Source organism: Pleuronectes platessa, chromosome 13, assembly GCF_947347685.1.
Source record: "Pleuronectes platessa chromosome 13, fPlePla1.1, whole genome shotgun sequence".
Lineage (NCBI taxonomy): Eukaryota > Metazoa > Chordata > Actinopteri > Pleuronectiformes > Pleuronectidae > Pleuronectes > Pleuronectes platessa.
Window position 1 is genome coordinate 6,599,550 of NC_070638.1, and position 17,632 is coordinate 6,617,181.

The window sequence follows — 17,632 nt, forward strand, 5'->3', positions numbered from 1 at the left end:
GACATTCAATGGCAAATATTAAGAGTAGGAGATCATTTAATGAGGAATAGTGATATAAGGTCAGGTAGCCTTTGGTATTGTCACATGTTCAATTTCCTGTTGGGGCTCATGAAGGTAAAGTCTGGATTTTGAAGTTAAAAGTCACGATCCACTTTATAAAGGCAGAACTGGAAAAATCTGAATCATGAGTTGATTGATTAATTAGTTACTTGGATGAGATAGACAAGTGTAGTAGTGTTTGGGACTTTCAAAACTTGTTACAGACATTTTTCCCATTAAAAAAAATATTTAGTTGATCAAACGATTATTTGATCAAAATGAAATTATATAATAATTCCTAAATTCCCCATGAACTTACTGTTAAACCACCTGTGTCCTTGGTAAAGTTGGAATTTGTTAGAAAATATAAAAAATGCCTATGAACTTCAGCAGCATTGTGAACTCCAGCTGCAACATAACCAGCTCTGTTAAAACATTTAACTCTGTCTTCTCGTATCCTCAGGATTTAAACAAGAGAGACAATGAGTCCCATCCTAATTCTGATGCCCTGACGTCCGACACGTTGACCTGTGAAGCCACGACCCCTGAACCCTTTGACCTCGAGAGCGACCCCACTGGACATGCAGCGAATCAGACGGAGGAGGAGCTTGAATTAGAATTACAACAGCGTGCTGGCCGAGTTTCAGCAGCTTCCAATCGAGAGAAGGTGCTCGAGGAAGACAGAATATCTGATGATGATGGACAGAGAGAGGAAAGGAGAGAAGGAAGTGAGGATGGAGATGACGAGGAGGAGAGGTTGTGGAAGATGGAAGTCGACTTGGATGAAGGAAGAATGGAGAATGAGAGGCCGGAGGATGAGAGAGATTATGAAGTAGATGACGAAGAGATGAAGCACAGATTGTACAGACTCGTGGCTCAGTCCAGACTCACTTACTTTTCCTCTACCGATGATGAGTTGGACAGAGTCGGCCCTAGTGAGGGAGAATGGGATGAAGACAATAACGAGGAAGAGGAGGAGAAGACGGAGGGACTCACTTTCAAACTCTGTCGACTGGAGAGAGAAGTGCGAGCGACGCAGTTCTCCTCCACAGAAGACGAGCTGGACAGACTTGGCGTTAACGAGAGGAAGACAGAGGAGGAGAGTGGGAGCCACGAGGAGCTGGCTGTGAAAGTGTGCAGATTAGCAAACCAAGTCCAGGCCGTCCAGTGTTCCTCCACAGAGGAGGACGAGCTGGACCGAGCGGGCGGAGACGGAGACGGGGAGCAAGGGATGGACGAGGAGACGCTGTGGACGTTACAGGCTGAGAAGGCAGTTCAGGCCGCTCAGCTTCGAGATCTGGCCAGTCTGGTCAGCGCCTCGCAGTTTTCATCCACCGAGGACGAGCTGGATAGAGTCGAACAGGACGAGGGGGAGAGAGAGCAGGAGGTGAAGGAAGGAGAGATGGAGAGCAGCTTCGAGACAGAGGAGGTTTGGGGAGGAGCAGAGGACAACAGGAGAGAATCATTCGAAGATCTGGATGTGAACATGTTTGATTTGAGGGATGAAAGTGAGGAAACGAAGAGTGAGGAGGAGAAAGCAACGGATGAGGATGTTTTGGACGATGAGAGAGAGAGAGAAAATCCTGAAACAAGCCAGATCGAGATAAGAGAGAGGGTTGAGGATGAGATAACAGCCGTAGCAACGCATGTACGTGAGGACGAGGCTGAAACCTTAAAAGAGACAGGAGGGGGAGACGAGAGGAAATCAGTGGTTGAAGCTGAGAAAACAGAAGAGACGATCGACTCAAATGAGACACGAGTGGAAAAAGACAATCAGCCAGAGGCATGGACACTGGACAACAGCAAAAACGAGAAGTTAAAAGAAAGCGAAGAGGCTCAGGAGAGTTGGGAAGCGTCAGCGGACAGTGAGGAGGACGAAGCAGAGTTTGACAGAATCATCAGCAGCATGTTGATGATGACTTTAGAGGACATGCAGGCGGAAACAGCTGCAGAGAACAGGAGAGTAAATAAAGAGCCGCCGGCCACAGAGGGAGATGGAAGCATTAAGATAAAGGAGGAGAGTGGTGTCACAGAAAAGGTCGCTGAGGCACAAGGTGGATACGATTCAGAGGAGACAGGAAGTGTGGAGAAGGTAGAAAATGTAAATGAAACAAACGAGCAGGAAGAAAAAGATGCAGATCCACGAGAAGGAATATGTTTGGATCACGAGACAAACGAGGCCCAACAGACGTGTGGGGAAAAAGAAGAGGATGATGAGGAGCAAGAGGAAGGAGGTGGAGAAATAGCGATGGAGCGGAAAATGATGGAGGAAGCTGCTGCCGAGTGCGAAAGTAAAGAAAAGGATGAGAAACTGGAGGAAACTCAGGAAAAGAGGGATGAAGAGGGTTTTCTGTCACCAGAGGAGATTCAACATGTAAGCACCGCTGCTCTGTTTCCTCTTCATTCACAAACTTAACAATAACACCTCGTCTCTGTCGGAGCAACTGACACCACTCAAATATTCTCTGCACTGCTACTGACAGCCTCACTAACCTCTCGGCTAACTACCGCCTCCATGTCTGTGCTGTTTCTTCTTCTCTGTCTTTTCTCTGTGCCGTGCAGGGTAGTGACGCCGAGCTTTACAACACTATACAGTTAATGTCAACTCTTCTGCAGCAGGTGAGGACAAACCAGTTTTGCTGTAGGAAGCTCGAGAAAAAAATTATTTTAACAATTAATTTGCAGCTCAACTTCATTTGCACTTCTTCTCCTCACAAATTCTTCTCATGCAACTTTTTTAACCAAAGTTTATTTTTCTATACGCTGTTGATGCTCTTCTATTAATCTGTTAAATAACATCCAGTTATCCACTGGGGATATAAAGAGAATCCTTCTCCACAAAATAACCATTTCAATGTTTGTGTTTCGACTCTGTTTAAAGCAGTGATGTGTTTTAGAGTTTTTCATTTTTATTGGAACCAGTGCTGAGCTGGTTTTAAACCCAGAGTCTGTTTGCTCAACCTGTGGTGACGCTGGTTACAGGTTTTCTTTCAGAAACTGTAAAAGTGACCTGCAGTAATTGATATTGATGTATTGCACGTCCAAATTGGCCAAATTCAACACTGACATCTGGATATCTGGAGTTATTAGATTTTTCAATATTTTATATTGAGTCCACATCCTGTACACACTGTGACAAAGTAGTAGATGTGCAACTCAAGTTTCATCAGGCATCAAAAAACCCTGTAAAGAATAAAACTAAAGCGATGACTTCAGAATAAATGAAAATCTAATTGTACTGTTTTATCACACTGCAAAACATCAGGTTTTACAAAGAGTCTTTTTTAAGAACTTGTGTGTGTGTGTGTGTGTGTGTGTGTGTGTGTGTGTGTGTGTGTGTGTGTATTTGTGTGTGCGTGTGTGCGTGCGTATGTGTGTTGCAGAGGTATTCAGCATCGTCCCTGTGCCGCATCACCACTCAGGTGCTGAAGGTGCTGAACGCCACTGAGGAGCTGCTGCAGGGAGTCGAGGGAGGAGACGAAGCCCGACCCTCCTCCACCTCCCTGCCCCCAAACACCGACGCCAAGAAGCTGGACCAACAGTTCTCCACACTGGAGGAGAACGTAAGTTTGACTTTCTTATCATTCAGAGTTTGTTTAGGAGCTCTCGGCCTGAAAGCAGGTTCATGTTAAATCATCTGGGTTCATCTTGGTTGCATATAAAATACCTGGATGTGAAGTAAAGCCTGTGTTGTTGTGGTGCGTGCTGCAGGTGTATGTGGCGGCTGGTTCAGTGTTCGGTCTGGAGGCGGAGCTGAGTGACCTGGAGGAGTGTGCCAGGGGAATCCGCAGCTCCACCTCCGACATGGAGCTGTCCTTCCTGGAGGAGCAGGTGGCGTCAGCTGCTGCCAAGGTCCAACAGTCGGAACTACAGGTGGGTGGAAACTGCACCAATGGTCAGAGACGTAAGGGGACTGTTCACAGATCCTAATTTCTACTGCTCATTTTGAATACCTCGGGGAGTTTCACCCGTTGGTTTGTGAGTTGGAGTTATGAAGCATTAGATGGTACTAGCTGCCCATCACACAGTGTCAACCTCCCCAACTATTTCACTCTAAATTGGACCCTAATGTACAAGATGAACATCATGTTGTATTGAAAAAGACATGAAACTAGAGATTGAAACCATGAACTCCTTTAAATGTTCACTGATGTTATAAATCAAGTGAAAAGTAGATTCACTTGTTTCGTAGACTTCTATAGAAGCAAACATCTTTTTTGCAACCAGTGGAGTCGCCCTCTTCTGGTCATTATAGAGAATGCAGGTTTCAGGCCCTTCAGCACTCTGGAGTATACATCAATCTTTACACAGTCTACGATTATAACAGACGGTTCAAGCAGTTTAAAAGTGATGTAACGACCACAATATGACTCTGATTGTTGTTCACTCCAAGCTGTCCTGCCCCCTGTTGGTACAAACATGTACTGCATAAGCTGTTTGTGTCCCTGCTGCTGCAGATCGGCGACATCTCTACGAGAATCGCTGCGTTGAAGAGCGCCGGCCTCAACGTGGACACACAGTCACGCTTCACTAAGGCCAGATCCATTCCAGTTATGGTAAAATACCTGTTGATATTGATAATTTATCAGAAGAGTGAACAGCGTTACTGTCCGAACTTTATGTCAAACACATTCTACATGAATCCTCACAGCCGGTCACCCTCGACTCAACCAGACAACTGAGGAGGCGACTACCTGCTCCACCAGTGAAAGGTTCGAGTGGCTTTTCGTTTTGAACATTTCAAGTGGTTTTTAAATATAAATTCAAATATTCACTGAATGTTTTTTTATTCCACTAGAGGACAAAGAAAACTAAATCACGGACCCAGGACCGTTGCAGTACCTCCAACACAGCAGTGCCTTGACCTTTGACCCTGCAGCCTACAAGCCAGTCTTAAATGATCCAGTCGGGTTTTATTTTTGCCTTAATTTGATCTTAAACATACCTCAGTTAATATGGGACACTAGTGCTCGACGTAGATTGTGTGTGGATGTGCAGGAAATCATTGATTCTGGTGTCGTCTTTAGAAATGTACAGTGGATGAAATGAATTTATTTTCGGATTTGACACCAATAAGTTTTTTAAATGTGCATATTGATCCAAATGTAAGAGGCAGTGCAGCTGAAATCAGAACAAGACAATCACACACATTTGGGCTTTGACTTTTTGGATAAAAAAAAAATAAGTAGATAAGTCCTGTGAAATGATTCTGTTACACAGTCAGTGATAAAAAACAAAGGCCATGAGTTGGACATTTAACTTTCTAATCAATTGAAGTTTTACAAATGATGTGTAGTGACAGAAAAGACACAGCATCAGCATTTTACTGTGTCATGAATACACAGTTCACACGAGAACAATTACAGCTTGTTAGACAAATGTTGAAGGACTGTCTAACAGTGATATTATGGATGACATAAACCTGTATTTTCCGTCTTGTTGTGTATGTATTTGTACAGAAAAACAATCAGTAACTTGTTTACTGCCTTTATTCTTAAGAACAGAAAATACAAAAAAAATTGAAAAGTGGCTCCCCGTTGGAGGAGGAGGAGGGGGGGGGGGGTGTAAAGGTGAGGACTTGACACCTTAATACGACATTCCTGCGTCTGAAGTAGGTGTGGGAACGGGAAAGGAACTCCAAACTAACATAGCAGTAAACATGAGTGCGTGACCTGAGTAAAGTAAAAACAAGTTTTATCCAGTTTCCTTCATGAAATAAAAACTTTCGCTGGCTCAACAAGTAAACACGAAAGCCAAAGTGTTACATTAAAACATCTGAAGTTAACTTTTCCTCTCTGGGCTCGAGTTCTGTCCTTAAGGTGAACTTGAGCAGCAGCTATAGTGATGAAACATTTCAGCATTGGAGCACGTAGCGCTAACTCCCATAGAGAACCAGCTCTTTCCCTAGAGCCTTGTGGGACGTGTAGTGTTGGTCAGGAGCTCTCTGAGACCAGGAAGCACTCCCTCTGATCAGGGACTATGAATCCTTCCTTCTGTTCGCTCTCTCTTCTGTCCGACATCACAAACGACTGCTTGGGGTCGATGACCACCGAGCCCTCTTTGTCCTGACCGGGCGCCTCCATCTCGGCGTAGGACGGGTGACCAGACCCTCGTCTGAACTTCATGATGGGCCAGCGGGTCGGCCGCCGCTGTGTGAAGGAGAGGACAACGGATAATTCAAGAATCTGGTCTCAAATCAATAGAAATTATTGATTTTGGTTGAATTTGGGAAAGCTGGTACTGCTCCTTCACAGACTTTGTCAGGTACACTTGAACAAGCCATTACCACCGTTACAATAAAGAGATAAACACCTCCATGAAGAAGAGGCTGGCACTGGAAGTGGGATGACTGTACACGTACAGCGACAGGAGGACGGCTGCTGCCATGAAGACCATCATCAGGACGATGCCCGCCAGGAGGCCGACCTGCAGCCGCTCGTCTCCCTCTCCCGTGTCCTCCTCCTCGTCTGCTGCTGCACAGAGGTTAGGGGGGGGGGACTCACTGAGTCACAATCACATGGATTCTGACGCAAATGTTTTACACTCAGGAAAATACAAGTAAATACAAAAATACTGCAAGTTGCAAATGAGTAACAAGTTAAAAATCAATGTTGAGTTTTTATCCATAACTTGGTGTGATGCAAAAAATGTTGGTGTGCACACAGATAAGTGCAAAACACTGTAAGTCATGCAATCATCATTTCTAAATATGGTTGTTTTTAAAATATTTGAAAAGCAGTGGATTCAGTCCCACATTTTCCCATTTCATAATGACGTCATTGATACAATGTGATAAAGAACAATTGTTTAAATACACTGCAGATTGTGTCTTTCTCATTCTAAACAATCATACTTTTATTGATTCACTTCTATAAGCTTTAGGTCTATAGTCCTATAGGATGCATATAAACTTTACCTCTATTTTAAAATGCAGTTTGCAGTAAAATGTTGGAACAATTTGTTTTTCCAAAGTGATCTTCTCACCAAGTTTTGTGAAAGTGCAATAAATTAAATGACTTACGAGCTTCACTGATGTGTAACGAGATCTTTGTGTCATCTATAGAAACAGAAACACATCATGACATTTAGTATATTAGTTTGTTTGTAGGGAATCTTAGAATCTCTGTAGAGAAATAAAATCTCACTATGACACTAGAATGTCACTGTTACAGTAAAACAAGAGTCAATCTGAAGACATAAGGAATGTAAGAGACTACATTTGTAGATGGTTAATTACTAGATCAATACATTTTTAAAGAACTTTGTTATAAATTCTAATAAATAAATACAATAGTACTTTTACTTTACTCTTCCTTCTTCCAAAGTGAAATAAGGGAATAGACTTTAGTTGGAGTTGGACATTGCCGCTTCCGATACAATCATTAATCACTACAGTCAAATAAAACACCCCCCCCCCCCCCCCCTTATACTGTGACCCAACCAGAGCACAGAGTGATGCACACATACTGAGTCATCCTCCCGTAGCTGAGGACACTATGCAGTATTTAACATGGCGCTGTATATACGCTCGGCTATGATCTAGCAGAGGCCTGGGAAATAGCTGACCACTTGACCCTCACACTGTCGGAGCTTACAGAACACAGTGGGCGTGGAAGCTGTGCGACGACAACAAACATTCATCCATGACCTGGGATCCATCTAAAATCAGATAAACAACATTTTCAGAGGTGATCAAGTTTACCGTCTGCAGGTTTGCTGGTGGGAGGCTGTGGTGTGGACATTATTCTTCTGCTGGTGCTGCTGCTACGGCGCGTTGAGGGGCTGGTGAGGGAGGGCGTCCTGCTGAGGGGGTCGGAGGTCACGCCGGACGTCCTGTGCTCCACCGCGGTCGCTGGGACCGGGGTGGTCGTGTGCGTCAGGGGGGGAGATGTGACGTTTGTGACGTCTGCTATCCGGAGACACCGGGGATCTCGCCTCTGGAAGGAGAAGCATCAGTGAGGTCATTTGTGCAGAACCAAAGAGAAATGTGATAAAGTCATAATGTAAATAAAGTGTTTTTTAAATGTAAACACAAGGAGAACCTCCTCTGGGCAGCCGAGGTCGACCCAGTCCTGCCGGTTCCGATCGAAACCACTGGAGCATCTGAGGAAGAAAGCAAATAATTATTAACAAAGAGGTAAACAAAGTACTGTACTGTCACAGTGCTGGATCCAAATATAGTATCACAATATAAACATTTATGAGTTTGAATTAAGCCTCAAAGGATTTTACATAAATTATTAAGAGGAAAGCTTCTCATTATAAACATATCATCTTAATAATCCTAATAATCATGATCATACAGTAATCATTTATACTGTTAATACAATTATGCTCCAATACAAGAAGAAAGCATGTAGTAAAAAGACATTTTTGGGGGGTATTTTTAGTTTTTAATGTAAATAATTCAATATAGTTTTTGACAACATGTACAATGGCCAAATATTCTTCATAGCTTCAGCCATGATTTATTCATCCTCGTATTTCAACGGTTGCAGATTTGTGCTTCGTGAAATGACATTTTGAGGAATGCGCGGCCCTCTCACTGGTATGTGCTCTGTGAGCTTTTCCAGTTTACCTTTGCAGCCGACTGCACCAGCTGCAGTTAAAGCCAATCTGAGAAGTGACGCATGGAGCACAGCTGGAGAACTGGAGACACGCTGGCAATAAGGAGAACAGTGAAGATGAAGAAACACAGTTTTAATGCCTGAAAATTAAACCTGAATGTGTTTTCACTGAAGGTTTTGCAGTGTAGAGCTAAACTGTCTTTTCAGTTTCTGTTTCCAGTTTTGTAAAATCAAAAAAACTCTAGAATAAACATAAAAATGAATGGATCTTCTCTAGAAACTTACTCGGGAGCGGCACCATCTCCACTGATGTAGAGTTGCAGATTTTGGACTTGAGGATATCGACCTTGTGATACTCGAAGATGGTTCTCCGGCGGACATCTGGAACGTGTCAGAAAGGACATTATGTCATTAATTCCTGTTGATATCTGACATTTTGTTTGATAAGTCGAAAAAAAAAAGGATTTTAGTAACAAATGTGCCACTCACTGGGAATATGCTCTATTTCATGAAGCACCACAAAAGCATCTGACAATCCCACTTTCACAGGATGATTCCCGGTGCTGATGTCGCTGATGTCAACAGGAATCTATGAAAGAAAAATAACGAACGTATAAAACTTAATCTGCATTAAAGGAAGAGCACGAAGAAGAAGAGAAGGAAAGTCACCTCTTTGTACACGAAGACAATCCGCCCGTCACTGTGCAGAGCGGCCTGGAAGGTGAACGTCCCCAGAGCCAAGTCATGGAGCTGAATCCGGTTCCACTGAACCACCAGAGCAGTTCCTGAAGAGTCGACATGAACCCACATGCACAACACAGTCAAACATCTGCAGCAGATCCACAACAGGACAACTAGGACGGTTCTGGCGTTCTCACCGTTATCAAAGTAACAGACGGAGGAGTTTTTGGAAAGACTTGGGTCGAAGTTGGCCATCAGGGGAGCGATGTACTGAGTCGCTGTGAGCATCCGGTGGATTAGATCTCCTGTGTAAATGAAACCTGGAAGAACCGGACATGCAGAGGTTGCATCAAATGTTCATCTGTTTTCATTCAGACATGGTTCACTGGTGAGGAGGAGGAAGTGTGGCTCAGAGATTGGGACAATTGGGCCTCAGTGAAGGTTTGTGCTCTTTTGACTGTCGTTTTAGTTTTTCTGTCTTTATTTGTGCAGGTTCATTTCTGCTGCAGTTTTCAAACACATCCTGAACTTCAGGATTTTCTTCATGCTGGAGATAGAGTGGTTGTATATGAGCTGATTCAAAAGACAATCATCAATGCAACTTTACTTTGAAAGGAAGACAATACAAAAATCTAAATTTGTATAATTTATCAGTACAACAATATACTCAGAGCTCGTCTTGTAACAGTGAGGAAAGACATCATGTGACTCACCTCCAGTGGTCACGGTGATTTCTTTGAGTATTTGTCCGTAGAAAGGGAAGTCGAAGGAAAGATTCACTCTCTGGCAGCAAAACAAAGTGAAGGCATCACAAGAAACACTGGACACACATCAGCCATGGAACATTCAAAATACAACTTTACTGCAGCTAAATGAGAATTCATTAATTTTTGTTCCATTATTCATTACATTCATTACAGTTCGTCCATCCTGACTTGAACGACTGAGGGTAAATTCTGATCCAACAAGTCGAGGTTTTCATCTAATGTTTCTACAGCTCCTCTTTCATTTTGACAAAACACGGATTTCTCCTGTTCAACCACGCAGAGAGATTTTCATTTTTACCTCTGTCTGTCTGTGGTTGTTGGACAGGAAACCATGGACCTTCCACTCGTCATCCTCCATCTCATCGATGTTCACCCACAGCTCTTTACCTGCCGTGTCTCCAGGGCCGTAGATTTTCGACGTGTAGTAGGCGTGATCAGTGTCCTGTGGAGGAAACTGAGTTATAAATCATTACATCCAATCTGTCTTTCTTATTTACCTTGTGTGCGAAGCCTGGAGCACAGTCGATTTTCCATCTGTTCTCATTACCTTTCAAAAACAAGCCTAAGTAAAAAATGATATTTCACTATATAATCGTACAATCCAGGATACATTTTGGGGTGAATTTAACGATTAAAATCCCCTTTTAATCTCTTTAAACAAGACATAAAACACAAATGCTCCATCAAAACTCCCATCATGCATTAATTTCCCCTCTATTACAGTTAAACTGTCTTTTTCAAACTGTTCCCCAAATGATGTCCTGAATAGATTTTCACCATCTGATTTCTACGTGTCTTGGCTGGATAGTAACTGTACCACAATCTGTGTCGAGTTCTCGTGCCTCTCCTCCATCATCAGGTCGAGATCTGACTCCTCTGCTTGGTGCTGGTCTCTGTAGTGGCCCCTCTTGTCTGCAGCCCAGCGAGGGGCCCCCGACCGGGGCCTGGACGCCCACTTCCTCTCCCTGTGACTCCCGATGTTCACATGCAGCCGTCCCTCTGGAGCAGGCAGCCCCTGCGTGTCACTGCGGTAGACCCCTTACAGACGAAGGAGGGGGAGATAAATTAGCACTGGGATCATATTATTGTCTTACTGCGTGTTTCTTAGAACCAATACAAATAAATTAACAATAAAATTCAAATACCAGATACATTAATACATTATTTGTAACATTACAGGTTCAACACAATTTTTCACAAAAAATTCACAAATCCTGCACCATTAAAACCACAAGACAATTCATACAATTCTCATGACTGCAGCTTTTCCAATTACAGAAAACAGCAAATCTTACAACAAAAACATAATTTAAGAGATTTGTTAGGCAACTACACTGGAACTCAGTACAGTGCATAACTGTCCCCTCATGAAACAACATATAAATTCGCTAGATACCAATTTTTATTTTAATCTGCACCAAATTGCACAAATTCATATATTTCAGTCCACTAGACATTTTTACATCAAGATCCATGAGTGATTCTCTAAGAAATACATATAAATGTTGTGAAAGTTGCGCAATGTTAAAGAAAGTGAAAAAATAAGAATAATTGCTGGATCCACCCTCTGATCCGGATCTACACAAAGAGGACTGGCTTCTCTCCAGACACATACCACATCCTTCAACCTTTGTGTAAGCTAACCTTTCCAGTAGTTTTATGTGTAATCTTACAATCAAACCAACAAACAAACTGACAGAGGTAATAACACAATCTCCTTGGAAGGAAATAAAATGATAGAGAATGCAAACACTTTCTGCTGTGCAATGCCTGAAAAGCCTGGCACATATATTTATTATTCTGTGATATTAACACTATTTTAATCTTTAATCTACTTAGGGGCTATAACAGGTCAACCCGTGTGAGGGAATATCAGCTGTGCAGACAGAATGTGTCCCCGATCATCAGTAAACTGGATTCCTGCGTCTTATTGACACACGCAGCAGGACATAAACAACTCCAGAGCGGGGGCCATGTGGACAAACATGCGGGCGTCCTGTCATCCTGCCCCCGCCAGTGACAACAGAGCATCCTGACCTCCCTCTTCACAGCGGAGGGTGAAAGCATGCTTCACATTCTTCACACCAGCAGCTCCAGGAGCAGGCATGTGAGGCCGGGCAGGGCAGCAGTCAGGGGCTGTTGTGTCTGTGCTGACTGGCTCAGCGTGCACGGCCCTGTGGCTCCAGGGGCCTCACGACAAGCCTGGCTACAAAAGGTCTTATTAGTGCAGAGGTGGAGAAGATAGAGCAGAGGATGCCAATCAATCAATTAATCAGAAAGAATAAAAAAAAGAATGAGTCGTTAATAGAAATAAAAATGATTGTCATGAAAAAGAATAACAGGACGGAAAGATGGGGGGAAATAATAAAGAAAGAAATTAGCAAAAAATTGAAACAGAGAATGTCAAAAAGTAAAGAATGAAAAAGACCTGGTGAAGGAGTCAAGTTTTCTCTCTGGAGACAGATGATTCCAATCAATCAATCGAGCTGTACTTGTAAAGCCTGTATTCACAAATCTAAATTGTCAGGATCCTCTTCCCTAAACCCTGAACTGGAGCGAAGAAAAACTACCAAACTAAAAAAGCTTTTAGCAGGTAAAGTAACTTCAGAGTGAGGGATCCCTGTCCCAGCACAAACAGAAGAGCATTAGATTCCTAAACAGCCAATTTTATGATTTATTTCCCTGGTGTCATAAGTTAAAGGGATTATTTATTTATTTCACCGCTATTTCCCATTGTGTCACTCAGCCAAGAATAAAGTGACAACACTGTACTGAACATTTACATAATCAGGATATTTTTGCGATTCCTTAAAGCAAGTATACTTGTATAACATCATAATGTATAATTTTATAATAAACAGTAATTTTATCCAAATCATCAACATTACTTGAATTAATGTTTGTAATGTATTTTTTGCTGCTTTAGTAGGTTGTAGTTGGTGCATTGATAATGATCAACACATTTCATTTGAATTATTTAAAGTGATGAATAAAAAACGTGGCTTTAAATATATTTTTCTTAGATAACACTTGGATATATTTTCCAGCGTTAGTCAAACAAACCATACACACATATTTACATGTTTCTACATAAATATATATATATATAGAGAGAGATAGAGATTAAATAACTTACCAGTGGCAGATTTGATCTTATTGAAGCTGAACTGAAACTGGAAGACGAGGATGAGCCCTGTGATGAGATGAAGAGTCTTCTTCACGCTCATCATCATCCTCCCTCTCACTTATAAAGAAGTTAAATAAAAGCACAACAGCGTTTGTGTCCTGACGTGAATTTTCTCCTCACGTTAACGTCCATGTTAAAGTTTTCAAATGTTCGCAGCTCATCTGTGCGACTCTTCAGTTTCTGCAGAAAGACGAGTCTGCGGCCACAGGGAGGAGGCGTTCACTGGGCGTGGGAATTCACAGTATCGGATTACTGCACATCACGACAGCAACCTTTCTTTCCATATTTTTCCATCCTTTCTTTCTATTTTCATTATTTCTTTCGTATTCTTTCATATTTTCTTTTTATGGCGATCTTTCTTTAAGAAAGAAAGAAAGAAAAATAAAGAAATAATCAATTATAGTCAGGAAGAGAAAGAATGAAAGAGGAAGGGAAGATGGAGAAAACACAAAAAGAAAGAAATAGTAAAGAAAAAAGTGATCAGAGAAAAGAAAGAATGAATCAATAACAGAAAGAAAGAAATTATAGTCAGGACAAAGAATGAAAGAGGTAGGAAAGATGGGGGAAAGAAAAGAGAAAGAAATAGTAAAGATAAAAGAAATGAAGAATAAAACGATAATAGAAGACTATAGAAAAAAGAAAGTTTGGTCCATGTTCCATCCACTAACATGGATGTGGGATTTTGGACCGACAACACAGCCAGCCACCAGAGCACAATGGAGACACACTGAGGTCTGCCTCCCCCTCGTTAGCAGATGGTATATATAAACACAATTTAAGTCATGTTTCATTTTATTCAATTGTTAACTCTTCTGCTCTTAAAATCGTATTATTGTAGACAAAAGTTTTCACTGTTTTCAGTGAGAATGAATGTCTTGTTCCGTTCCGTCGAGCTCCTAGGTCTCAAAAGCAATTAATCACTCAAAGAAAAAAATTCTTGCAGGTAAAATCAAATAAGCTTTTTATTAAAAGGCGTGACATTAGCATTGTGACATTACAAATCATTACAATTTTTAAGACTTTGTAATAAATACTTAGGAGCAGATAAGATGCTCGCTAAGAAGACAGGAATCTGCCAACGCGTGTTAAGTGTCACTGGATCACTGATTCTGAAGCTCATCTAATTTTTTGCTCTCAAGTACATTTGTGCTATGTGACACCTAAAGGACAAAGTGAAAGATTCTACAGGAAATACAAGAATGAAGGCCAAATCAATCCTGCCGGTTTAAAAACATTGGACGTTTTACAGGAATAAGTCAACATTGTGGGAGACATCTTCCTGTCAGAGATCACAGGAGATGACTAATGGTACTAATGTCTGTTTGGTGAGTCACAAAACTTCCCTTAAGACCACTTTGGTTTTCAGATGCTTTAAGCCAGATATATGTTCATGATTGTGCTTCAGAAATGATATTGAAAACGATTATCTGTTCACATCACTTCATTTGTTTTATAAGCAAGTGGCAACCAATGGCAAGGTGCACCACCGCCACCTCTCATTACCTCACTGAACGAATGTAAAGAAGAATGTCTCCCATAATAGATTATTCCTTTAATCTCAACATAACCATTAGCATGATCATTTGTCCAGACATTGTCTCAATTATCAATGATATGAAAATTACTTTTGACATGATTTATCCATGAATGTAAATGCGACTTACAGCACCTTTAATTAAACAGTTATTTGTCTCAGATGTGGGTGGAATGCAAAAACAACAATAAAACAAACTGAGATCAAACCACCATCTTAAACATTTAAAATCCACAACTCAGAAGCTCCACTTCGAAGATGAGAGGAGAATTTGGTGGGATAACGGGAGGATATCCACCGCTGCCATACGCGTAGTCCGGCGAGCAGGTCAACCTCGCCATTTCACCAATACTCATCTGTGGAGGAGGCCAAGAAAAAGTTACAAAAGGAAACTGCAAGTTATAAACCTATAATACACATTTAAAATTAAATCAAAATAACTGCAGCAGAGATGGAGAAGGCGATGCACCGACTAAAACACCAGCCCAGAAACACAAGGTTCAATATATTCCGTCATGCAATAACAGAATTTTGGTCCTGCACCTAAGAAAGGAGCTAAGAGACTGATTTAAAGCCTGTGTTGCACAGAGCAAAGCTTTATGCATCTTATTCTTTTCTAATATCAATAACTATGAGAGGGCGTCCAGGTATCTCGCTCAAGTCCTGCACAGGAAGTACATTGCTTCAACCATCATTTCAGGTCACCCAGTGCAATTGCATAGGCGGAGAAGTAATCCCACTGACAACTAATCTTGGTGTGGAAAAGTCAACAATTTAGTGAAATGTAATTTTTAAAGTTCATCTCATTACCCTAGCTACACCTTCATCCCAAGCACGAATGACTTCTCCCATTCCCAGTTTGAAAACAAAGGGCTTTCCCCGATCCCTGGAGGAGTCGAACTGCTTTCCGTTGGTCAGCGTGCCTGTGAAACGACAAGTGTTTTGTGATTAGGAAATGAAAATAAAAACATTTAAATGCATAGATAGTAAACCACAGTTAAGGGATACAAAGACCAAAAAAAAACATGACTGCATGGATCAGCAGAGGATGTTGTATGGAGAAACTGAGGGAAGAACTCATTTAGTTTGCGATGCGTATCAGGATTTGTATTCCCTTTCTCAAACTTATTTCACCATCAACAGTAAATCATTTATGGATCTCGATCTAAAAAAAGAGGGAAGGATCCCAGGTGGGCCCGAGGCTGCCAGGGACATGCACCCTGGTCTGATCAACCTGTGGTGGGCCTGTCTTAGAAGAAGGTGCCTTGTGATCCATAGGCAGAAAAACCTGAGGACACTAAGGTCCACAACATCTGCTGCTGGTTGGCACAAAACCATCTAACATGCAAGGGACATTCACCATCTTGTCCCATATTCCATAATAAAAAAATAGGGGCCTAATATCTCAGTCTGTGAGGTTTGATGCAGCTTGGTTGGATTTACTGTTGTAGCTGAGCGGCTTCGCTTCAGATCTCAAGTTTCGATTACTAGTTATCGATCCGACGAGGCGAAGATTGAACATCTTTACCGCATTAGTGAATAATAGAGACATGAGGACCGCTAGCATCGCAGAAGCTAGGACCGTTAGCATCGCAGAAGCTAGGACCGTTAGCATCGCCGTAGCCGAGTGCAAGGTGTGGAATGTGGGCGAGCTGCTAACTCGGCTCCATCCGACGATCTGCTCCGATTCAACCGCAAAAGAAACGCGTCGTGTGACCCAGTGAGCTTCACGGAAGTCGGCTAGCTGAATTTAAATAAATAAAACCACCACCACCCTTCGTTTCCGGCGTCCGTGCTAAGCTAACGTTAGCTAACCCGAAGCTACACCCACACCCACCCACCCATCTATATATATATCCTCGCCTCGCCTCAGCCCACAGGATAATTAAAAAACACAAACGCACAAGTGTCAGACTCGACCTGAACATGTTTATATATAAATATATAAATATAAAAAAAAGAAGTGAGGAGCCCCGGATCGTGTCTTACCGACGTAGTGCACTTCAACCCGGTGTCCTCTCTGCGGGAAAGTCCTCCCTACAGGCACACAGCGTGGGGTTAGAACGGTCAGATCCATAATGATAAGAAACATATCGATTCATTGAACAGTTGTAAACAGATCCTCACCGTCGCCATGTCTCAGTGTCTCGACGTCGACTCCCATTGTTCTCCTCGGTGATGTGGATGTGACCGAGCAGCTGGACTCTTCCACAGCTTATGAGCGCTCGCTGCAGGACGGAGCTGTCACGTGACCCGCGTGGTTCACAGAGAGACACACAGTTTGGAACGAGTCCCATTTTCCGCCTCACTGTCGATTATTACAATAAAACAATGGATTCCTATTCACGCGAGGTCAAAATTTATGAATAAAGAATTCATAATAATAAACCAAATATAATTATTATGATATGGTAGAGGGATTTATTAAATGCTAGGTTCCCACGGTCTGTGATTTATCTGCTGTGCCTCGTCCAGTTGTTTCAATTTCAGACCTTTTCCCTGTTTGAATGTTATATTTTGACATCACTAATATAACCAAGAAACACACACACACACACACACACGCGCACACACACACACACACACACACACACACACACACACACGGTTTATTCAACTCCAACTGTAAGCACTAAAGCTCTTATGCTCAAAAAATGTTAACTGTCCAATTTCTCCACTAAAACCAATAAGTACTGGTTATTTAACAGATTCAGATTGTACAACAAAACATATGATTAGTTATTGTAAAAAAATGTTTGCTTGCTTAACAGGAAACTATCAACACACCCACATCTAAACCAGCAACAACCTTAAAACCTGTTCCCTGTCGATTTCGATGCATTCATATGTGTGGGTG

The 17,632-nt window shown here is 42.1% G+C and overlaps 3 protein-coding genes across 4 annotated transcripts in view; 1 reads left to right on the forward strand and 2 right to left on the reverse strand.

Annotated features, from left to right (window-relative positions):
* Positions 1–7,068, forward strand: part of LOC128454980 (rab effector MyRIP) — a 24,883-nt gene extending 17,815 nt beyond the window's left edge. Inside the window, exons 11-16 of one of the 2 annotated variants that reach the window (XM_053438599.1) lie at positions 503–2,413; positions 3,423–3,602; positions 3,751–3,912; positions 4,497–4,595; positions 4,691–4,751; positions 4,838–7,068. In XM_053438599.1, the coding sequence (XP_053294574.1) occupies positions 503–2,413; positions 3,423–3,602; positions 3,751–3,912; positions 4,497–4,595; positions 4,691–4,751; positions 4,838–4,854 (2,430 nt within the window). In that variant the 3' untranslated portion in view covers positions 4,855–7,068. Of the gene's footprint in view, positions 1–502; positions 2,414–2,601; positions 2,839–3,422; positions 3,603–3,750; positions 3,913–4,496; positions 4,596–4,690; positions 4,752–4,837 lie in introns of those variants that run through there. The other variant, XM_053438600.1, reaches the window with a different exon arrangement.
* Positions 5,973–13,287, reverse strand: LOC128454981 (plexin domain-containing protein 2). The gene is made up of 14 exons (XM_053438601.1): positions 13,191–13,287; positions 10,872–11,092; positions 10,353–10,496; positions 10,001–10,070; positions 9,485–9,607; positions 9,276–9,391; positions 9,096–9,195; positions 8,892–8,987; positions 8,618–8,699; positions 8,082–8,142; positions 7,742–7,976; positions 7,061–7,096; positions 6,352–6,509; positions 5,973–6,188 (listed from the first exon to the last, which is right to left on the reverse strand). Exons 1-14 carry the CDS (start codon positions 13,285–13,287, stop codon positions 5,973–5,975), a joined length of 1,755 nt encoding a protein of 584 aa, XP_053294576.1.
* Positions 13,288–14,185: 898 nt separating this feature from the next.
* Positions 14,186–17,021, reverse strand: LOC128454920 (peptidyl-prolyl cis-trans isomerase FKBP1A). Its single transcript, XM_053438517.1, has 4 exons — positions 16,903–17,021; positions 16,765–16,812; positions 15,586–15,698; positions 14,186–15,131 (listed from the first exon to the last, which is right to left on the reverse strand). Exons 1-4 carry the CDS (start codon positions 16,937–16,939, stop codon positions 15,000–15,002), a joined length of 330 nt encoding a protein of 109 aa, XP_053294492.1. The 5' UTR covers positions 16,940–17,021; the 3' UTR covers positions 14,186–14,999.
* Between the last annotated feature and the right edge of the window lie 611 nt (positions 17,022–17,632).

What these genes read in the sequence shown, in the direction of transcription:
- LOC128454981 (XM_053438601.1), bottom strand. Translation starts at nt 13,287, where the DNA reads ATGATGATGAGCGTGAAGAAGACTCTTCATCTCATCACAGGGCTCATC. An exon ending in AATCACCGTGACCACTGGAG is followed by an intron (nt 9,608 to 10,000) that starts GTGAGTCACATG and finishes CGGTTCTTCCAG; the next exon opens with GTTTCATTTACACAGGAGAT. An exon ending in TGGTGCAGTCGGCTGCAAAG is followed by an intron (nt 8,143 to 8,617) that starts GTAAACTGGAAA and finishes TTTCTTCCTCAG; the next exon opens with ATGCTCCAGTGGTTTCGATC.
- LOC128454920 (XM_053438517.1), bottom strand. Translation starts at nt 16,939, where the DNA reads ATGGGAGTCGACGTCGAGACACTGAGACATGGCGACG. An exon ending in GACACTGAGACATGGCGACG is followed by an intron (nt 16,813 to 16,902) that starts GTGAGGATCTGT and finishes GTGTGCCTGTAG; the next exon opens with GGAGGACTTTCCCGCAGAGA. An exon ending in GGTTGAAGTGCACTACGTCG is followed by an intron (nt 15,699 to 16,764) that starts GTAAGACACGAT and finishes GTCGTTTCACAG; the next exon opens with GCACGCTGACCAACGGAAAG.